This window comes from Acomys minous, assembly GCF_964271855.1.
Source record: "Acomys minous genome assembly, chromosome: 16".
Taxonomy (NCBI): domain Eukaryota; kingdom Metazoa; phylum Chordata; class Mammalia; order Rodentia; family Muridae; genus Acomys; species Acomys minous.
This window is the reverse complement of record NC_140498.1, coordinates 66,615,845-66,637,278: the sequence shown is the minus strand read 5'-3', so window position 1 is coordinate 66,637,278 and position 21,434 is coordinate 66,615,845. Positions and strand designations below refer to the sequence as shown.

The window sequence follows — 21,434 nt, the reverse complement described above, 5'->3', positions numbered from 1 at the left end:
TGCACGTATGTATTCGCGTGTGTGCATACAATGCAGATGCTGGAGGCTGTTGCTCTCCACCTAATTTAATTGTTTTCTTATATTTTGTTTGGGAGGGCGTGTGCACATGTACCACAGCAGGGCATGTGTGGAGGTCAGAGGACACTTTTTGAGTGAGTTCTGTCCTAGGGATGAGATCCCAAGTTCTCAGGCTCTGCAGCAACTACTCTTGCCCGCCGAGACCATCTCATCAAACTGCCTTATTCTTTCATTATTTTTTAATGAAAATAGATTTTTGGTTTCTTTGTTTTATTTTGTCTTGGTTTTTCGAGACAGGGTTTCTCTCTGTAGCCTTGGCTGTCCTGGACTCACTTTGAAGACCAGGCTGGCCCGGAACTCACAGCGATCCAGCTGCTTCTACCATCTGAGTGCTGGGTTAAAGGCGTGCGCCACCACCACCCAGCCAAAAATAGTTATTTTTATACAGTTTATTCTGATCAGTTTCCCCTCCCTCATCTTTGCCCACCTCCCTTCCAATCTCTCCTCTCTCCCTCTCCCTCTCTCTCCGAGAATAAAAAAGAAACAAAGACAAGGATTTTAAAAACAAACAAAAGGAAAAAAGATACTTTTCAGTAGGAGAAACACATAACACATACAGAGACACACAAACAAGCAAAAGACCAGTAAGGGTAGAAAACTCCAAACAATAGGAAACACACACACACACACACACACACACACACACACACACAATCTCCAAAAAGACCTGTGAGTTTGTGTTAGCCATCTGCTGCTGGCCTAGCCTTAAGTATGGTTTGTATACCCAAGGAGACTCCCTTGGAGAAACTACTTTTTTCTTTGCAAATGGTTGTTATTTGGAGCTAGCTTCTTGGTTGGTGATGGAGCTCCAATAGTCGTTTACAGGAGCTAGCTAGTAGCGCCTGCCTACTTCCTGATCTCAGCACTGGGCCCTTCTGCTTTGGGTCTGTGCAGGCCCCAGGAATGCTGCCACAGTCTCTGAGTTAATGTGTGCGTCACTCCTGTTGTGTCTGGAGGACACGGTATCTTTGGCGTCATCCACCCCCTCTGGCTCTCAATCTTTCTGCTTCCTCTTCAGCATAGTTTCCTGAGCCCTAAGGGGAGGGATTTTATGAGGATATCCTCCTTAGGATGCAAAGTTACAAGGGCTGTCACATTGCATACTGTACAACTGAAACCACTTTTTTTGCGGGGGAGGGGGGCAGTTTGAGACAGGGTTTCTCTGTGTAGACCTGGCTGTCTTGGACTCACTTTGTAGACAAGGCTGGCCTTGAACTCACAGTGATCTGCCTGCCTCTGCCTCCCGAGTGCTGGGATTAAAGGCGTGCGCCACTGCACCGGCTTTTTTTTTTTGACAACGGTTTTTCATTGACCTCAGCTCAGATTCAGCTAGCCTGGTAGGCAGATCCAGGGATCTTCCTGTCACATACCCCCACATCCACACACCCCGACATCTACACACCTCCACAGGAGCACACACACACACACACACACACACACACACACACACACACATACACACAACCAAACCAGCAGTGGGGTTATGGACACAAAGCATTGTGCTTTCAGACCAACCATGAGAATGTCTCCTTATGCTTGGCAACAAGCATTTTGCCAACTGAGCTTTAGCTCCTCATTTGTTTTCATTAACTACTAGATAACAGCCAGGCAGCGGTGGCACACGCCTTTAATCCCAGCTCTCAGGAGGCAGAGGCAGGCAAATCGCTGTGAGTTCAAGGCCAGCCTGGTCTACAAAGCGAGTCCAGGACAGCCAAGGCTACACAGAGAAACGCTGTCTCGAAAAACCAAAATAAATAAATAAATAAATAAATAAAAATAAAATACTAGATAACATAATAAGCATGAAGGACGCCACTACGCAGAATCAGAATTGCAATGCTGGTGACACCCCATCTCCCTGTGAGCCCCTAGTGCATACAGTCTGCTCCACTGCTTAACCCTAAACATTATCCTATGTGAGTTGCTTGAAATTTTGAATTCTTCACTGTATCAGCAAGTTACATATTGAGGACACCCTGACTCTCATATATATTGAGGGTCCCCTCATATTTCCTCATTTTGTTGTTTTGAATCAGGGTCATGCTGGCTCACTGCAGAAGGCTTCGTGCTGGACTTCTTTCAATACTGCTACTCTGTGGGAATGTGGGGTCCGCTACTCTGCTCCATAGCGTGGAGCTTGTAACCAAAGGAAGAGTGAGGACCAGGTTGCATTGCAGTTCCTGTGGCAACCCAGAGAGGGCAGCACGGAGCACCATGAGAACAAGTAATAGGGCCAGTCCAGGACTGCTACAGAGGGCTGGCGGTGCCTGACACAAAAATCCCTTTTATGAGAGGGGTGTTTACAACTGACAGGGACCCCCTTGCGCCCAGTATCTACATTCCTGTTGAAACTATGAGGACCTTGGTCTGGAGAGAGAGAGCTCAGTGGGTTAAAGCCTTTGCCATACAAGTATGTGGACCTGAGTTCAAATCCCCAGAACCTACAAAAAGCCAGCTACTACAGCACATGCGCCTGTAAGCCTCTTGCTCCTACAGTGAGATGGAAAAGAGAACAGCGGAGGCTCTCAGGCCACCGAGCTTGGGGCACACAGGAGCCGACAACAAAAAAAGAGAGCTTGTCTGTAACAAGGGGAAGGTGAGGGCTGACACCTGATGTCCTCTTCCATCAACACATGCTGCAGCACCTGTGCACCAGCATGCGTGCACACACACACAGATACATAGACACACATACATATAGATACACACACATACATACATATATATACACACATACATATAGATACACACACATACATACATACATATATATACACATATACATACACACAGACACATGCACAGACACACACAGATACACACACACATACATCTACACACACACACAGAGGCACATACAGACACACACCCCGAACTTTTTAAAAGATGAGGAGTGTGCAACTGTGAGGAAATGAGCGTAACTGCTGGGCCAGCTGATGGACAGCATGGCTAAGTGTGTTCACACCCAGGGTGGGCATGTACCAGCCACTGTCACAGCACCTGGCTGCTTCCTAGCAGTGTAAAGGGATGTGGGCCCCCACCTTAGTGTTAGTGTTCAACCAGCTGCTTTGGTGATCAGCAACAAGTGGGGAAGAGTGGAGGTATCTGAGCAGGGCAGGGGGCGGGGCTCAGGGCAGGGGGCGGGGCTCAGGGCAGGGGGCGGGGCCCAGGGCAGGGGGCGGGGCCCAGGGAGACATCAGCTCAATCATCTAGCCTTCTTCAGGTCTGTAGACCCCTTTCTCTTTCTCTTTCTCTGTTTTTGCTTTTTTTTTTTTTTTTTTTTTTTTTTTTTTTGACACAGGGTTTCTCTGTGTATGTAGCCGTCCTGGACTCACTTTGTATATAGCTTGGCCTCAAAATCACAGAGATCCACCTGCCTCTGTATCCTGGGTACTGAGATTACAGGTGTGTGCCACCGAACCTGGTTGTGGACCCCTTACTTTGGAGGACACTAAGCAGAGTGATTTGAAATGATGGAGACAGGCATGGGATTCAGGCTGCAGGCCTGGAACCCAGGTGGCTGAAGCAAGACTGCCCTGAGTCGGGAGCTGGACCATGGCCTCCATAATAAAGTCCACACCAGCCTGGACCCAGTCTCAAAGAAAGGACCAAATTATGGGACCACACTGTATTGTGGTTCTTGTTTCCTGGCTGCAAAGATACTGCAGTCCTGAGGTAGAGGCTCCTTCAAGTAATCCCATCCATAACCCAGCTTGTCAGGAGGCTGAGGCAGGACAGAAGAAAACTCAGTCTGCCTGAGCAAGTTCAAGGCCAACCTAGGCAACGTAGTGAGACCATTGCAAACAAAATATAAAGAGGGGCTTAGGGCTGTAGCTCAGTGGAAGAGCCCCCTGCCTAGAATCCCCCTGTGAGGGGCTGGGGTGTGTCTCAGTGGTAGAGCACCTGCCTAGAGTCCCCCAGTGAGGGGCTGGGGTGTGGCTCAGTGGTAGAGCACCTGCCTAGAATCCCCCTGTGAGGGGCTGGGTGTGGCTCAGTGGTCAAGTGCCTGTCTAGGACATCAAGATCCCTGGGTCCAAAGTTTAATTTGCAGAACCAGAAGCAGGGGAGAGGGGCAGGAGGGAACTCTGTCCATTATAATCTACATTAGGTGCACTCAAGGCTTCTTCTGCCCTGGCTAGGGAAGAAGGGTTGGTCGCAGGAGCCACTGGCTTCCCTCAGGGTCGCCCACATGCCCCGTGCTGCAATGCAGATCCTACATCCCACTGTAAGAATACGAAAGATAGTTTATTGAATCTAAACTCTTCATTAAAGTCTTTAAACATAAAAGCTCTGTAGGAAATGTCACAACTTAGTGTCATCTGTCATATAAATAAATATACACTAAGATGTACACTATCAATAGGTGTCCTCAACGTGAGGCCACAATAGAGGGACTCACTCAGTCAACTTTAAAACTCAGGATTGGCGCCCGGCGTGGTGGTGCACGCCTTTAATCCTAGCACTTGGGAGGCAGAGGCAGGAGGATCTCTGTGAGTTCGAGGCCAGCCTGGTCTACAAAGCGAGTCCAGGACAGCCAAGGCTACACAGACAAACCCTTTCTCAAAAAAACAAAAACAAAAACAAAAACAAAACAAAAACAAAAACCCAGGATTGGCTGGACTGGGGAGTGTGGGGTTGGGGGGCGGCAGTGGGCAGGTGCTGGTGGCACCTGGTGAGGGTACAGGAAGCAGGTGCTGGAGTCCTTTGGTCTATTAGGAAGGAGGCTTGCGGAAGCGGATTTTCTTGGCTGTCTCCACATCAGACTTGGCAACCAGAAATCGCATCTTCTTGCCTCCGTGTCGGATGAGATCCACTGCCCTGAGATCAGGGAACGAGGTGAGGAGGTGAAGATGGCTCAGAAGGGCCAGCAGCAGCAGCCTCTTCCCTCCCCGGGAAGTAAGACTGGACTGCAGGTCAACCCCGCCCGTGGCTAGTCCAGTGTCCCAGGCCAGGTGTGGCACATACCTCATGTAGCTAACACCCATCAGGCTGTTGCCATTCACCTCCAGGATTCGGTCTCCCAGTGAGAGCCGCCCGTCAGAGGCCGCAGGGCTCCCAGGAAGCAGAGTCTGTATGTAGAGTCCTGGGACCCCCAGAGGTGTGTGCTGGGAGGAAGCAGGGGCCTGAGTTTGCTGCTGGTGCCGACGCACGCTCTCCCCAGCTATGACCCTGGACCCCTCCCCACAACCCTCCCTGTCAACTTGTGGGACCCATGCCTGGAGCTAACCAGGTCACCAATTATGGTCCCTGTGTATCCCACAGGGCAGCACTGGGCCCCATCAGTGCTCCCCAAGGCAGGCCCATGAGACAGTCCAGGCATTTCTCACTGGCCTTGCCCAAGGTCACACTGTAGAGGAGTCTGCAAGAATGTGGAGAGAGGGCTGAGGGCCAGGGCCTCACCATCCCATCAATCAGGCCCATCCCCAGGCCTGAGGGGCCTCGCTCCAGCTCCACCATGAACACGTAGAAGTCCTCCGTGCTGGAGCCGGGGCTGGAGGCCTCAGCAGGAGGCTCAGCAGCAGCAGCCTTGACCATGTCTCCTGGGAGGGCAGAGAAACGGGGGTGGGGGGTGGGGGGGATGGGATGGGATTAAAAAGCCAGTGGGCTTGGAGACCAGCACTTACTCCCAGAGTCAGGACACAGGGGACCTCTGAGAGGACACAGATGTCCCACATGACCATAAGCCCAGGGGAAGGGACAGGCCTAGACTCAACAGGACATTAGCCCCTTTGAGGCCAACTCTTTTCCAGAGGCCAGGGACCCAGTGCCCTCTCCTGCCACTGTCCTAGTCTCCTCCTTCCCCACCACCAGGATGCAACTGTAGGACCATCCTCCTCCCTGTGGCCTCCATTGAGCCCAGACCTTGCCCATGACCCAGCCTAACCCGGGCCCACCCTGAGGCTCTGTGCCTTTCCACAACAGAGCTTGTGTCTGAGTGGAGACCTCACAACAGACCCAGAACCTGAGCAGGGAGCTTGCCTCCTTGTCCTGCTCCACTGAGCGCCCAAAGCCAGGGCGCCTTCAAACTTGAAGGAGAGTCAAGGATACAACGATAAGAGTCCAGGTGGGGCCCACTGTGCACACACATGCACACCCAAACACACATATGAATCTACACGTGCTCACACATAAGTGCACATGTGCACCCACCTGCCCATACTGTCCCTGAACAGGCACTAAGGAGCATGCATTGGACACAGCATTGACTGACCGAGCAGCCCAAGGAGACTGGCTATCAAGATACAAGCTAGGACCTGCTAACCAGTCATGAGCAGGCCAGGCCTCACCTTCTAGAAGTGCACCAGGAGGACCACCTGGCCCATTCCTCTGCCCTTCAAGGAGTGCTTTCCCACAGAGGCCGCTGGGCTCTGGCCAGGTGGGGCCTCCAGGCTCCAGGCCCAGTGGTGTACTGGGAGGGGTGAGCAGGCAGGAGGAGTCAGTGTGCAGAGAGCCAGATTGGGAACCTCTGCGATCCCCTCGGGCAGGCTGTCTTCCGGGGGGACCCTGTGCTCGGGGAGCTCCAGTGACAGGAAGTGAACGGGCAGGGACAGCTTCAACTGCTCCTCTGCCCAGGTCCCTGTTAGCCATGGGACAGCCATGGCCTTCCAGATGCCCCTCAGGAATCGTGTGGTACAGGCCCTGGGAAGAGAGGTGGACAAAAGCTAAGGCTCAGAGAAGGGGGATGGGGTCAGGCATCCTGTGAGGAACAGAGACACACAGACAAGCCACCCAGGCCGGCCATGCCAGGCATGAAGACATTTGCAAGCCGGCATCAAGCAAATGGAGCCCAGCGATCTCTCTGTCATACCCGCTGCATCTCCAGCCCACTCCAGACAACCTGGCCCTGCTTGTGGCAAGAGTCAGTGGAAGACTGAGCTAGTCTCATAGCTACAAGCCACAGGCTGCTCTAAGCGACTCCGCCCCTCCCCACCAACGTCCCTGCCCCACTCTACCTCGATGCTCTCAGGCTGGGCAGGCCCGCTGTCAGGACTCGCTTGGCCCCGCAGCCCCCACAGGAAGTGGCGGATGTAGAGCAGGTGCTGGTAGATGCTGTCCTCCAGGCCATCAGCCTCCAGATCCACCTGGAAGCCCTGGCTCGGCAGAACGATGGGCGGCGGGTTCTCATAGGACTCCAGAATGTCCTCTGCAGGAGTGAGGGGGGGCGCTGGGACCTGGCCTCTCCTCCCCCCTCCATCTTAGGTCCTCACCCCCCGACGGAGGACATCAGACAGAAGGTCTCAGGCAGGGTGAGTCCCAGACTAGTCTCTTCTGAATCCCGACTAGGCCGTCTAGACTAAGCAGACCCCTCACAGGCCGTGTGTCACTAGGGCACACACGTGTGCACATTGGGATGTTAACATGGACAGGGATGGAGGCAGGAGCCTTTCTGTGATGCCAGCTCTGGGCTCCCGGCACAGAGCTTGTACATGGCAGGAGAGGGGTGTTGTGATACCAATTAGTAAAGTGGGAAGGACCCAATGGGATCAGGTAGACCCAAGAGCACTGTTTAGAGGTGTCCTCTGTGCCCAGCCCAGCCAGTGGTGACCAGGTAATGGGAAGACAGTGGGAAGGAAGCCTTATGCATACCCACAGCCTACTGTCTACCAGCCTGCACTTTTTGTGTACACACTATGAAATCGTGTTTATGAAAGAAGATGTGTATGACTTACAAATGGAAATGTACACGTGTGTGTATGTATGTATGTATGTTGCTGCTCCACCAGGGCACACACATGCGCCTGTGGTGAACAGTACGTGTGCTCAGAGCTGAGGAGTGCCTCCAGAAGCTTTGTGACCTCACCCTGCTGTCTGTTTCCTGATCAGCTGGGTGCCAGTTGAGCCCAGTGCGCAGTCCTAAAAGCAGAGGGCATACTGACTGAAAGGGGGGTACGGTAGGATCCTGGGTGGTAGGGGCCCCTGTGTTCCCACCTCAGTGTACTGCTTTTCTGAGCTGGCACTTGGGGCTCTCCACCCCACCCCCACCCACAGCCACCCCTTGCCGAGGGTCTGCCTCTGGGAAGGCTCACCTACCTGACTGGAAGGCCTCCGGGCTGTCTTGCGCTCCTGGCTCCCAGGCGCTCATGGGGCCCATGGCAGAGGCCAGCTGGTACTGTGTCAGCAGCCGGTGCAGCTGAGCAGGGTTCAGGGCAGGGAATGTGGCCCGCAGGGTGGCCCAGTTCATCTGGGGACAAGGAGCTCTAGTCAAAGGCCTCCATGTGCATGAGGCACAGACCCAGAGAATTCCTCCTCAGGTAGGGTTCTAGCCCCCATCTCTCACTCCAGAGGTGGGCAGATGGGAGTTAGCCCACAGCGACGAGGCCACCTCATCCACAGTGACGAGGCCATCTCATCCACAGCAACGAAGCCACCTCATCCACAGTGACCAGGCCACCCCGTCCACAGCGACCAGGCCGCCCCGTCCACAGCGACCAGGCCGCCCCGTCCACAGCGACCAGGCCGCCCCGTCCACAGCGACCAGGCCGCCCCGTCCACAGCGACCAGGCCACCCCGTCCACAGCGACGAGGCCACCTCATCCACAGTGACGAGGCTGACCTGGGCTACAAAGTTAGCCCCTGACTCACCAAACCAAGGACTAACGGAAAGAAGGGCGCAGGGGAGGGAGGAAGCTGTATGCCATGGGAAACGTAGAAACAGCGACATCCAGGCACTGTGAGTTGTGACTGAGCTCAGGGTAGGAAAAGCTCTCTTAAGACAAAGCAAAGGGGGCAGCCAGGCATGGTGGTGCCCAGTGTAATGCCAGCACTGTAAGGAGGTGAGGGTGGGAAGATGCGGGGTTCAAGGCCAGCATGGGCTACGTAAGTCTGAAGCCAGCCTAGGTTAACAATTAACTCATCAAAACCAGAAATGTGTAAATCCTAGTCTCCTAGTGAAAGCCAAGCTAGCTCCTTGTCGGTCACCTGGCTCCCCAGCCTTCCCTCCTTTCTCCTTCTCCTGCTGGGTGCCTCTTTTCCTAGCTCACTCCTTGGTCTGCGGTGGCACAGGCCCTCTGCGGCCTCATGGCAACGGCCCAGGGGGTCACTGCTGTGTTCTGGACGCTCCACCTCATGCAGACAGCTCAGCCAGCCCAGGAGCCCAGGCCAGGAGTCCTGGGCTGAAGAATTTGGAGCCAGACTTGGACTTGTGGCTTTTAGAAGTCTCCCTCCTCAGTCCTGTCTTGTTTTATTCTGTTCCAGAGGCTCTAGGTTGTCCGGTCCACGATGCCAAGGTCCTCGGTAAAATCCCTTCTCTGCCACCGGCTTTTCGGACCTTGGCCCAACCACCCTCCATGGCTTGATTTTCCTGCCAACAGCCACAGGCCTGGGCTACAGCCACCCAGAGTCTCCGCCCCAGGACAGCCAGAGCTGCAGGGTTGTTGGAGGTGGGACAGAAACTGACCGAGGGGCCACACTCTTACTGGCAACTCCTCCCCACACACCCCTCAAGCCCAAGATGCACGGGGGTTGGGGGGCAGGGCTGCTTCTTTTTGATGGCTTCCTCCCATTCCCGTGGTGTGACCCCAGGTTGTGAGCCATGATCACATCTTTCTCTCTCCTCCTCTGTGTTCTGCTCTCTGGTGTGTAAGTGACACTTTTGTGAAGATTTCCTTCACTCTTACCTTCCCTCCCTGATACTGGGCTATTTCTGCTTCTGCTCCTGTAGTTTTAATTTACAAGAAACCTTGCTTGGTTTTGTTTATTCAGATAGGGTCCTGAGCCAGTTAAGATGGCAGCAGGGAAGGTGCCTGTCACCTGATGACCTGAGTTGAAGCTTCAAGACCCACATGGTGGAGAGAGAGAACCAACGCCTACGAGTTGTCCTCTGACCTCCACATGCGCATGTGCCTACACACATACTCACATACAGTAAATAAATAAGGTAATTTAAAAAATATTGAGCCAAGCGTGGTGGCACATGCCTTTAATCCCAGCACTTGGGAGGCAGAGGCAGGCGGATCTCTGTGAGTTCGAGGCCAGCCCGGACTACATAGTGAGTCCAGGACAGCCAAAGCCACACAGAGAAACCCTGTCTCAAAAAAACAAAACAAAACAAAAATAAATAAATAAATAAAATAAAATAAAAGCACAGTTCCCAACAGGGGACATTTTTAGCACTTACTGATGGACAAAGGACACAAGGAGCCATCTCTGGAGCCACAGCTCCACTACACACCCAGTGTGAGCTCAGTTTTGCTTTCCAGAGAAGGGGCATAGGGCTGGCCACTCAGCCAACTGTTGTGCAGTAGGGTGACACCACAGAGTCTCAGCAGCCACTGCCATCAGTGTCAGTGACGCCGAGACACAGGCATGAGATTCTGCAAAAGGAGCATACTTTTCCTCTTTCCTGACTTTTTTTTTTAAGGTAAGATCTCCACATATAGCCCAGGCTTACTTGGAACTCACTATGTAAAGCAAGCCTCAAACATGCAACAATCCTGCTCCTTCCTCCAGAGTGCTGGGATTACAGGCCTGAGCCTCCACACCTACTGGGACTAGTCTTTTTGATAGCTGGCTGTCCCAGGCCCACTTGGGCCTTTGGGCCTGGGCTGAGCGATGTAGCCATTTTACCCAGTGAGCTTTGAACACACCCCGGACAACAGAGGGCAGGTTTTACATTGGGTGCTCCACTCCCAACCCCTCATGGATGTTCACCATCTCAGGACCAGGGCACTGGTTTCCACACAGGAGAGGACCACTGCAGGGTTTCCACTGGCCACCAGGACAAATGCCAAGCGTGGAGGGAAGAGGGCAAGAACCCTAGTTTCCTATTGCTGTGGTGGTAATGACCATGAACTTGAAGATGAAGCAATGCAAGGGTACAATCCCACAGGGCTGGTACTAGGGCAGTGGTTCTCAACCTGTGGGTTACGACCCCCTTGACATATGTATCAAAAATCCTTTTTGAGGGCTAGAGACATGGCTCAGTGGTACAGCACCTGCCTAAAGGGCCTGCAGGTGTGGTTCAGTAGTAACGGTTCTTTAGAATTCCCCAGTGAGAGACTGTGTTGTGGCTCAGTGGTACAGCATCTGCCTAGAATCCCCCAGTGAGGGGCTTGGGTGTGGCTCAGTGGTACAGCATCTGCCTAGAATCCCCCAGTGAGGGGCTAGGGTGTGGCTCAGTGGTAGAGCACCTGCCTAGGATCCCCCAGTGAGGGGCTGGGGTGTGGCTCAGTGGTAGAGCATCTGCCTAGAATCCCCCAGTGAGGGGCTGGGGTGTGGTTCAGTGGTAGAGCCCCTGCCTAGAATCTCCCAGTGAGGGGCTGGGGTGTGGCTCAGTGGTAGAGCCCCTGCCTAGAATCCCCCAGTGAGGGGTTGGGGTGTGGCTCAGTGGTAGAGCCCCTGCCTAGAATCCCCCAGTGAGGGGTTGGGGTGTGGCTCAGTGGTAGAGTCCCTGTCTAGAATCCCCCAGTGAGGGGTTGGGGTGTGGCTCGGTGGTAGAGCCCCTGCCTAGAATCCCCCAGTGAGGGGCTGGGGTGTGGCTCAGTGGTAGAGCCCCTGCCTAGAATCCCCCAGTGAGGGGCTGTGGGTGTGGTTCAGTGGTAGAGCACCTGCCTAGAATCCCCCAGTGAGGGGCTGGGGTGTGGCTCAGTGGTAGAGCCCCTGCCTAGAATCCCCCTGTGAGGGGTTTCAGGATTCTATCTCCAAAAATATTTATATTACTATTCTTAACAGTAACAGAATTACAATTATGAAGTAGCAATGAAAATAATTCTATGGCTGGTGGTCACCACAACATGAGGAACTGTATTAAAGGGCTGCAGCCTTAGTAACGCTGGGAACCGCTGCCCTAGGGGAAGAGCTACTTCTTCACGTCTGTGTTGTGAGTTCAGTTCCTCATGGATGCGGGAATGAGGCTGTGTTTCTGGGCTGGCTCTGGGCTGGGACTGCTCAGCTTCTAAAAGCTACCAAACTCCCAAGCTCTAGACAGCAACACTATGAGCTGAGCGCTCTCTCTCCTCCTACCCAACTCTTGACCCACTCCGTGGATCTGTCTGATCAGACTGGGTCCAGCAGGGGACACAGACATGTCCTCCTCTTCAGGTCCTTCATCTTGGTCACACCTGCAGAATGCCCTTTGCCATACAAAGTGAGTGGCCAGTGCAGACCCCAGGGATTTTCCATAGACACCTATGGGACTATCCAGCCTGGTGTGTGGGTGGGTACAGTGAAGGAACTAAACGTGAGTTTTCCGGGTGCAGAGTCCGGGCCACTAAGCCGGTGACCCTAGAGTCATAGCACATGCCTTCTTTGCACTTGTCCCCTGGTGCCCTCTTACCTGGACGAGCTGAGCACTGGGAGTGGCCAGCAGATGCAAGGTGCAGGAGAGCTTGCGAAAGAAGCGCTCGGCTGGTGCTCCGAGGCCAGCGCTCCTGGCCCACTCCAGGAACTGCTGCAGGCGGGCGCAGGCCTGGACACCTCTGGGCCAATGGAAGCAACTCAGGGAGGGGCCTGGAGAGGGAAGAAGGGAGGAGAGCCACACAGAAGGCCCCTGAAGCACCCTCTCCCTCTCCAGGCTCCCTCAGCACCTGATCTCAGCTTGCGAGGCAATGCCGACTACCCACACCCTCTCAGGGGAACAGAGGTAGAAAGGGATGGAGGAGGCAAGGTACAAACAAGGCAAGAGGGGCTGACAGTCACCCATCTACCACTCCTGCTCTACCCCATCTGTCTATGTGGCAACAGGCACATGCTACGGCTGGACCCTGGTTGGTACCCAGAGCCCCAGCGGATGATGGAGAGACAGCATCTCAGTAAGGCAGGGCCAAAGGTCAGTGTAGTGTAGCTCTGTCAAGCTGTCTCAGACTGCACCCCCACCCCCCACCCCAAGGCTGGTGGCAGGTCCTGAAGTGTCTTACATGGCATGCTCTGTGCTTCTGCCCTACCCTGCCTGGGTCTCTCGCCACCCTCCCACTGGCGCAGCTCCACCATCCAGCCACAGCAGTGTTCCCGTGGGAGCACATCCAGCTGTCCTGACGGAACCAGGTCCCAACCCCAAGCACTACGCACCCTTTTCCAGCACCTGGTTGAGGAGCAGTGTGCCAGAGAAGAAGAAGAGATAAGCAAGCATCTGGGAGGCCACCTCGGGATGCATGTGCAGCTGCCGCAGGAGATCCGAGGTGGCCTGGAACACGGACACAACACGTCGAAGCTCCTCGGGCAGAGTGGGGCCTGAGCGCCAGTTCTCCCTGCGCTCTGTCTGAAATGGAGGGCACTCCAAGAGGCCCGGGAGGCAGACATATAGGCACTGCAGGGAGAGAGAACCCCAAGAGCCACTTACAGGCCTGACCCAGGAGGCCAAGCCTTAACAAGCCTAAGGCAGTATGTAGGAATGAGGCCCAGCAGTAACTGCCCCTGGGATTAATAAAAACAGGGACAGGAGCTGTAGGTGCAGGGCTGGACACGGCAGTCACCTAGCATTGCCAAAGAAGGCACCATGACCAATGACCACAAGGCTGTAGCACTGTGGCACTCCTGGTATGGGGAAGGGCAGGAGCAAGGGGCACACCCAGGGCCAGAGTGGAACCAGTGACTGCTTCCTGCCTGCTGGAGCTAGCTCATCCCAGTCCTTCCCTCCTGCCAAGACCCTAGGAGAGACGCCATCAACATCACAGGGGGGGTGGGGATGGGGGTGGGGCAGCACGCACTTTGGAGAGGTAATACACGCACTGCTGGAAAGCATACAGCACCACCTCCTCCAGGCCTGCCATGGCCTCCTCGCTGGCCGTCAGTGTGCAGGAGAAGAGCGACTCCTTGGAGCCTGCAGGGGAAGGGGCCACGAGAGGAGGCTCAGCAGCACAGCATGCACATGTGAGCCCACCTAGCCATGGGCAGCCATGACGCCGCCATCTGCCTCGCTGCTCGCTGGGGCCTCCGCCTCACACGCCAACACTCCCATCCGGCTTTAGAGGTACGACCGACGATCCCAAAACTCGTCCAAGTAGTCACACTGGGAAATCAGAACTTGGAGGCCAGCAGTTCCCAGCCATGAAGACAGAGCACAGAAGTTTGTCTTTCCTTCAATCCAGCCTCTCCACCTTTTCCTTTTTTTTTTTTTCTTCTCTTCCTTTTTTCTTTTTTCTCCTTGCCATGTCATGCAGGCCTCTGCCACTGGGCTTTTTTTTTTTTTAAACACAAGATACCCAGGCTAGCCATGAACTCACTCTGTAGCCCACCAAGACTAGCCTTGAGCTTACAACTGTCCTGCCTACGATAGGCCCCGAGAAGCTGGGTTAAGAGACCAACCCAAGCCACCAGGCTGTGGTCTCCATTAGGACTGTCTATTCCATGGCAGCAAGGGCAACCCAGCCCTGAAGGTCATCTGTTTCATGACACAGGGCAAAAAGGCTGTACAACAGCCCCTTGGGAAGCTGTCACATGGCTGTTGGCATCAAAACACACTCTCAAGAAAATGGAACCCTAGCACTTGGGAGGCAGAGGCCAGTGGATCTCTGTGAGTTTGAGGCTACCCTGGTCTACAAAGTGAGTCCAGAAGGGCTACACTGTCTCAGAAACCCTGTCTCAGAAAAAAAAAAAAAAAAAAAAAAAGGAAACCTCCCAGCACTGGGCAGAGGCCACCTGATCTACACACAAAGTTCCAGGCCAGCCAGGGCTACAGAGTGAGACCCTGTAACAAAAAACCAAACCAAACCAACAACAATCAACTAAGAAGAACAAAAAAGGGGAAACTGAGGCCTGGAGACTGCTGACAGAACCATCTGAAGATCCAGATTCACCTCACACTGGGTGCAAGGGCAAAGAGCAGGCTGCCTGGAAGAGGAAGCAGGATCAGTATACTCCAGTGAGGGTCCAAGACACCCAGGCAGACACTTGAGATGGACACAAAGCCACGGGCCCCAGGATCAGGTGTGGCTCAGGCACAGAGGAAACCGAGCCTTACCTGCTGTAGGCAACCACGAGGTAGGTGTGGAGCACTACACAGGAGCAATCAACACTGCCTCCCACTATAGCCTGGGCCCTCAGCGCCAGGGCCACGAGGTCCCTATGCACCTGAGGTAGGCCTGAACAGCCCAAGGGTCCCGCTGCAAGGAGACTGAGTGGCTTTAATGTTGTCACCTCTGGCTCTAGGTTCCCATATGCATGGTCAGGACATGTGACCCACAGCAGGCCGACACGGGCTCCTGGCTCTGTCAGAGCCTCCCAGGCTATCTCTAGCATAGTCGTCAATACACATATATCTGTGAAACCACCCATGGCCTCAAGGCCTGGCCCCACTCCAACACCTTTTATTTATTTGTCTGGTGTGTGTGTGTGTGTGTGCACACGCACATGCACACACATGTCTGGAGACCAGAAAACAACCTCGAGTGTCTTTCCTTGAGACCATCCACCTTGGTTTTTCAGCCAGGGTCTCTCACTGGGGCCTGGGGCTCACTGTTTAGGGTGGGCTGGCTGGCTAGTGAGCCCCAGGGAGCCTCCTGTCTTCCAAAATTGTGAGTGTGAGGATGGCAAGGCTTTTCATTTGAGTGACACTCAGGGCTCATGCTTCTACAGCTGGCACTGTACCCACCAAGCCACTTCCCCAGCTCACAATGCCACCTTCATGAAACTCCCCCTCCCCACCCCCATGCCCCCTCAGTAGAACCACCTCTCCCAGAGGATTTTGGGAATTTGAGGGTTTGGAAATGCTAATTTAAGGAACACTACCCACTTTTCCACCTCTGACACTGCCATACGTAACCATCTTACAGCTATGATTGGCAGCAAACAGTGCTTAACTGTATGACACGTGTTCCCTCCAGGTGGCCTGTGCACACTTTCAGCCTCCCACAGGCAGATCAGAAGAAACTACGGTGTGCATGGGGTAGTGTCACACTGCAGGCCCTAGGGGCACCAGGTCAGCCTACACCACGAACACTGGCCTCACGTGTGATCCTCCACCCTGCGCAGGCGCATGTGCCTGAAGCCACCCCTGTGCCGACTGGGCCTGAAGACGGGCTGGACCGGGGGCACCCCAAGGCCATACCTGTGACATCCAGCTCCTCCTCCATGCTTTGCATGTACAGTGGGCATTTCTGCTGGATGAAGTACAGGAGTTCGATGGAGTTTGACATCCAAAACAGGATGTGCTGCAGGTCAGGAACCAGGTCGGCCATGGGGAAGCTGGCCCAGGAGATGGGTTCCTGCCTACCAAGACAAAAAGACTAACATTTACTCTGGGTACAGATGAAGATCCGAGTCTGCTGCCCTGTCTGCATGGGGACAGCCATCCTTATGGGACACTAACAGAAGCAAATACTGCTGTCGATTCCCAAGAAGTCAGGAACCTACTAAAGGCACCAAACTCTAAAGTGAAGGATGCCCTGGGAGCCATGGGCACTGAGAGAGGACTCTTAGTAAGAATGTTGCCATCGCTGGGCATGGTGGCACACACCTTTAATCCCAGTACTCAGGAGGCAGAGAAGGCAGACCGCTGTGAGTTCGAGGCCAGCCTGGTCTACAAAGTGAGTCCAGGACAGCCAAGGCTACACAGAGAAACCCTGTCTCAAAAAAAAAAAAAAAAAAAAAAAAAAAAAAGAATGTTGCCATCACAGCTTCTCTTCTGGAAACAGATGTTGAGCAGCTATGCTAGAACACTTGTGTACCGCACACATACGCACATGCAGAGAGAGTGTGTAGGGGGCATACTATCCACAGCTTTTGGAACAAGAAACCTGAGTATAAATGTGTTAGACAAAAAAAATGGGAACTTAACAGATTATATAACAAGGCAATACTCAGGCTGGAGAGATGGCTCAGAGGTTAAGAGCACCGGCTGCTCTTCCAAAAGTCCTGAGTTCAATTCCCAGCAGCCACATGGTGGCTCATAACTATCTACAATGAGACCTGGTGCCCTTCTCTGCCATGCAGGCACATATGCAAGCAAAACACTGTATATATAATAAAGAAATACATCTTAAAAGAAAAATTTAAAAAAACAACAACAAGGCAATTCTGAGAGATTAGTTAAATACTACTTGATCAGAGAAGGACATCAACAATGTGTGAAGGCAATGAACCAAGAGGCAAAAATCAGGGGTGAGGGTGTGGCTCAGTGGTAGAGTACCTGCCTAGAATCCCCCAGTGAGGGGCTGGGGTGTGGCTCAGTGGTGGAGCACCTGCCTAGAATCCCCCAGTGAGGGGCTGGGGTGTGGCTCAGTGGAAGAGCGCCTGCCTAGAATCCTCCAGTGAGGGTCTGGGGTGTGGCTCAGTGGTAGAGCCCCTGCCTAGAATTCCCCCAGTGAGGGGCTGGGGTGTGGCTCAGTGGTAGAGCACCTGCCTAGAATCCCCCAGTGAGGGGCTAGGGTGTGACTCAGTGTAGAGCCCCTGCCTAGAATCCCCCAGTGAGGAGCTGGGGTGTGGCTCTGGGGTAGAGCACCTGCCTAGAATCCCCCAGTGAGGGCCTGGGGTGTGGCTCAGTGGTAGAGCCCCTGCCTAGAATCCCCCAGTGAGGGGCTGGGGTGTGGCTCAGTGGTAGAGCACCTGCCTAGAATCCCCCAGTGAGGGGCTGGGGTGTGGCTCAGTGGTAGAGCCCCTGCCTAGAATCCCCAGTGAGGGGTTGGGGGTGTGGCTCAGTGGTAGAGCTCCTGCCTAGAATCCCCCAGTGAGGGGCTGGGGTGTGGCTCAGTGGTAGAGCCCCTGCCTAGAATCCCCCAGTGAGGGGCTGGAGTGTGGCTCAGTGGTAGAGCCCCTGCCTAGAATCCCCCAGTGAGGGGCTGGGGTGTGGCTCAGTGGTAGAGCACCTGCCTAGAATCCCCCAGTGAGGGGCTGCGGTGTTGTTCAGTGGTAGAGCACCCGGCTAGCATCCGCCAGGGGAGGTGTTGGGAGTGTGACTCTGCACTAGAACACTTAGCTACAACCGATGAGGGCCTGAGGAAAATAGCTCACTGGTAGAACATCTGCCTAGGTTGTGAAAGGCGCTGGGTTTAATCCACAGCAGCACGAGAAAAGAAAGTGGGTGGAAAAGAAAGCACGTGCTTTAGACTTAGAGGTAACTATTAGAATATCCCAGACCGGGCACAGTCACTGAAGGTCGCCTGCTGGTCTGAAGGGGATCAGGACCATCCTGGGTCCCACACTCCCTTCTGCAGTTTGGTATGCTATCCACACAGAGGCACTGTCATTCTTAATGCAACCAGAACTAGGCACTGCTCAAGGGCTACCAAGTAGGAACCTGGCAGCTCAGACCCTCTTACAGCCAGCCAGGAGCAAGTTTCCTTTCACCCTGGGCTTGCAACCTCCCAGTTTTTCAGAGGACAGTGGCGGTGGCTGGAACCTGCTTCCCTTGATGTCCTTCTGGCCCTAGCCTGGCTCTTACAGACTCTAGGCCAGCCACTCCAAACCATCTCCCTGCTTAGTCTCACACACCAGCCCCAAGAGGGTGTCTGCTGTGGATCACTCAAAGTGACTTGCATCTACCTACTTTTTATTGTCCTAACCAGACTCTTGGGACCCACTGTGGACTTGTGTGAGGACATGTTTAGAGCCCTCACAATTTACTAAAATGCCAACATATATTCATTGCTTTGTTTGTTTGTTTATTGAGACAGAATTTTGCCATGTAGTCCAGGCTGGCCTTGAACTAGTGAACTTTCTGCCTCAGCTTACCAAATGCTGGCACCACCATGCCTGGCACAGCTCCTTGGCACACATCTAGCTTGGGTCTCTACGACTTAAGCTGGTGATTCCTCACATGTGTCTCTCTACTGCAGAACATCCCACTTAGGTATGTGTCTCTGGAACCATGTGCACTCCCTCCCTTAGAAGGATCAGCCCAACATCTGACTGGGCTGGCCTCATGGGAGGAAAAAGTCCCCGAGTTCCTCACTGGGGGAGGTCTGAGGGGCTGCTATTCCATTATCACAGAGCATCCAGATGTGTAGGCCTAGACGCAGACATAAGGCCCCCTAAGGACCCAGCCTGTGCCTGGAGAAGACCAAAGTTGAAGACTGGGGAACCAGCTGATGTTCCTACCCAGTCTGGGGCTCCGGAGGAAAAGGTCCCGCCCATGGGAACATCTGGGGACTAAATGGGGCTGATGTGAGGGAGTCCTGAGGGAGAGTCTGGCCTTTCTCCCGCTGTCCCAGGGCTGTCAGACTCTCCCCTGCAGTCCCAGGCTCTACCCAGCCATTAATTTCACTTTAGTCCACAAACAATGGTGACCTCCCTGTCCTGTGCCTGGGTGGGGAAAAAGCTGGCTGGTGCCCAGATCTCCTGGGCTAGCTGCTAAGCAACGAGCCCACAGCCTCGGAGCTTAGCACCACACTTAGCTTGCACAGCATCTAGTCGCTGGTTCTCTACCTCAGCTTTACCTGTACACGCAAGAGCTGCACAGGGTCAGAAGAACACTCATTTGAATCTTCAGTGCCTAATGCCATTTTTTTTTTCACAATTCATTGCCTTCCTCAATTTCTCCAGGAAGTCAAATGGGTGGGAAGGCCCCAGAGGGAACTAACCAGCATGTGTCTTACTGCCCAGACAGCGCAGGCAGCAACAACACCCGTCACATCATGAGGCGGCCTCTCTAAGAAGGGAGCATGCTGGGAGCTCTCTGGCTGGCCAGCAGTCTGTCGACATTAGTGAGTTCCAGACTCAGTGTATGACACTATCTCAAGGGAGTAAGGCAGAGAGTGCGAGAGCGGGACACGGCCTCCTCTGACCTCTGCAGGTGCACGCCCTGCCCCACACCACACACACATACACACTCGTGCACACACATGCACACAGAAACACACACACACACACACACACACACACACACACACACACACACACACGCACACAGTGCAGGGCAAATGGACACATTTTTCTGACCCTAAGTCAAAGAGGTGGGTCACCACACAGCTGCACAAAGTCACCCCAGGATGACATCAGCCAGGAGGGAAACAGTCCATGCTGAGGGAGAGGAACCAGAAATAATGATTAGGGGGGAAAAACAAACACTAGTAAGAAAAAGAACAAGGCTAAGTTGAGATAAACACAGATTAGAAATGCAAATTACAGCACAAGGTGCCTAGGGAAATAACAGGGCTGGGGCTGGAGCAAAACAAGCAATAAAGTGAGAGGCAGGAGGCAGGGAAGGGCCAAGGCAGGGAAAGACACACTGGGGTAAGGAGGGGTGGGGGGACAGGGTGTACGTGACGTGACGTGTGGGGTGTGGGAGTGATGTGGGAGGCGAGAGGTGGGGTGTATGTGGGGGGTGCAGGGCATATGTGGGAGGTATGGGATCTATGTGAGAGGTTTATGCAGGGTGTGTATGTGTGGTGTGTGTGTGTGTGTGTGTGTGTGGTGGGGATGTGTTTGTGGGATGTGTGGAAAGTGTAACAGGAAGGTGGTGGCACATGTGGGAGGGCTATGAGCATGGTGTAGGGAGTGTATTGTGTGTGTGTGTGTGTGTGTGTGTGTGTGTGTGTGTGGTGGGGATGTGTTTGTGGGATGTGTGGAAAGTGTAACAGGAAGGTGGTGGCACATGTGGGAGGGCTATGAGCATGGTGTAGGGAGTGTATTGTGTGTGTGTGTGTGTGTGTGTGTGTGTGTGTGTGTGTGTGTGTGTGTGTTTCAGAGAACAACCTTAAGTAATGCTCCTTGGGAGCACTGTCCATTTTATTTTTAGAGAAAGGATCTCTCAGGATCTAAGGCTCACTGAGTAGGCTAGGCTGGCTGGCTGTGAGCACTGGGGGCCAATCTGTTTCTCCATCTCCAGTGCTAGAATTACAAAGTATGACACAGTGTACAGCTTTTTTTTTTTTAATGTGAGTTCTGTCTATCAAACTCAAAATTCGAGTTCTTATGCTTCGTGGCAAATACATATCAACTAACTCATCTGCCACCTAAGTTAATATTTTAAGGGTAGCTTTTAAACTCCAGGGAGTTTCTAAAATCCAGCTATATAAGGAAGTATATTTTTGAAAGGACCCTTGGTACAGTATACAGAAACAACAACAACAGCGTGCTTATCACAGGTAAGCACGCTGGATGAACAGTCAGGAGTGTGGCACACACCTATTATCCCAGCACTCGGGAGGAAGAGACAGGAAGCTCTCAAATTCTAGGCTAGACAGTGAGTCCCAGCCTAGCCTGAGCTGAGCAGTGAGATCCTAATTTAAAAACCCAAGGGGTAAGATCAACAAGATGGGACAGAGGCCCTCTCTGGATATGGGTGACACCACTCCACAGGCTGGGGACCTGCACAGGACAAAGTGGAAGGGGAGCAGGAAGCCTGCTGGCATAGGCATTTCTTTCCCTGGCTTCCTGGCTGCCACAAGGTGAGCAGCTCTGCTGCTGTCATCCCGACCACCCACTCCCACACCCCACACCCCCGTAGGATGCTCTTAGCTGAACCCTCTGAAACCATGAGCCAA

General features: G+C 53.6%; 1 protein-coding gene across 1 annotated transcript in view; it reads right to left on the bottom strand.

Moving 5' to 3' along the window:
• Positions 1 to 4,302: 4,302 nt before the first annotated feature.
• The window catches only part of RADIL (Rap associating with DIL domain), a 67,923-nt gene continuing 50,791 nt past the window's right edge, over positions 4,303 to 21,434 (bottom strand). The window contains exons 6-15 of the mRNA XM_084763896.1: positions 16,061 to 16,221; positions 13,722 to 13,834; positions 13,084 to 13,321; positions 12,353 to 12,525; positions 8,110 to 8,260; positions 7,032 to 7,222; positions 6,366 to 6,717; positions 5,479 to 5,618; positions 5,044 to 5,183; positions 4,303 to 4,896 (exon numbers count right to left, since the gene is read on the bottom strand). Coding sequence (XP_084620022.1) covers positions 4,791 to 4,896; positions 5,044 to 5,183; positions 5,479 to 5,618; positions 6,366 to 6,717; positions 7,032 to 7,222; positions 8,110 to 8,260; positions 12,353 to 12,525; positions 13,084 to 13,321; positions 13,722 to 13,834; positions 16,061 to 16,221 — 1,765 coding nt within the window. The 3' untranslated portion in view covers positions 4,303 to 4,790. The remainder of the gene's footprint in view (positions 4,897 to 5,043; positions 5,184 to 5,478; positions 5,619 to 6,365; positions 6,718 to 7,031; positions 7,223 to 8,109; positions 8,261 to 12,352; positions 12,526 to 13,083; positions 13,322 to 13,721; positions 13,835 to 16,060; positions 16,222 to 21,434) is intronic.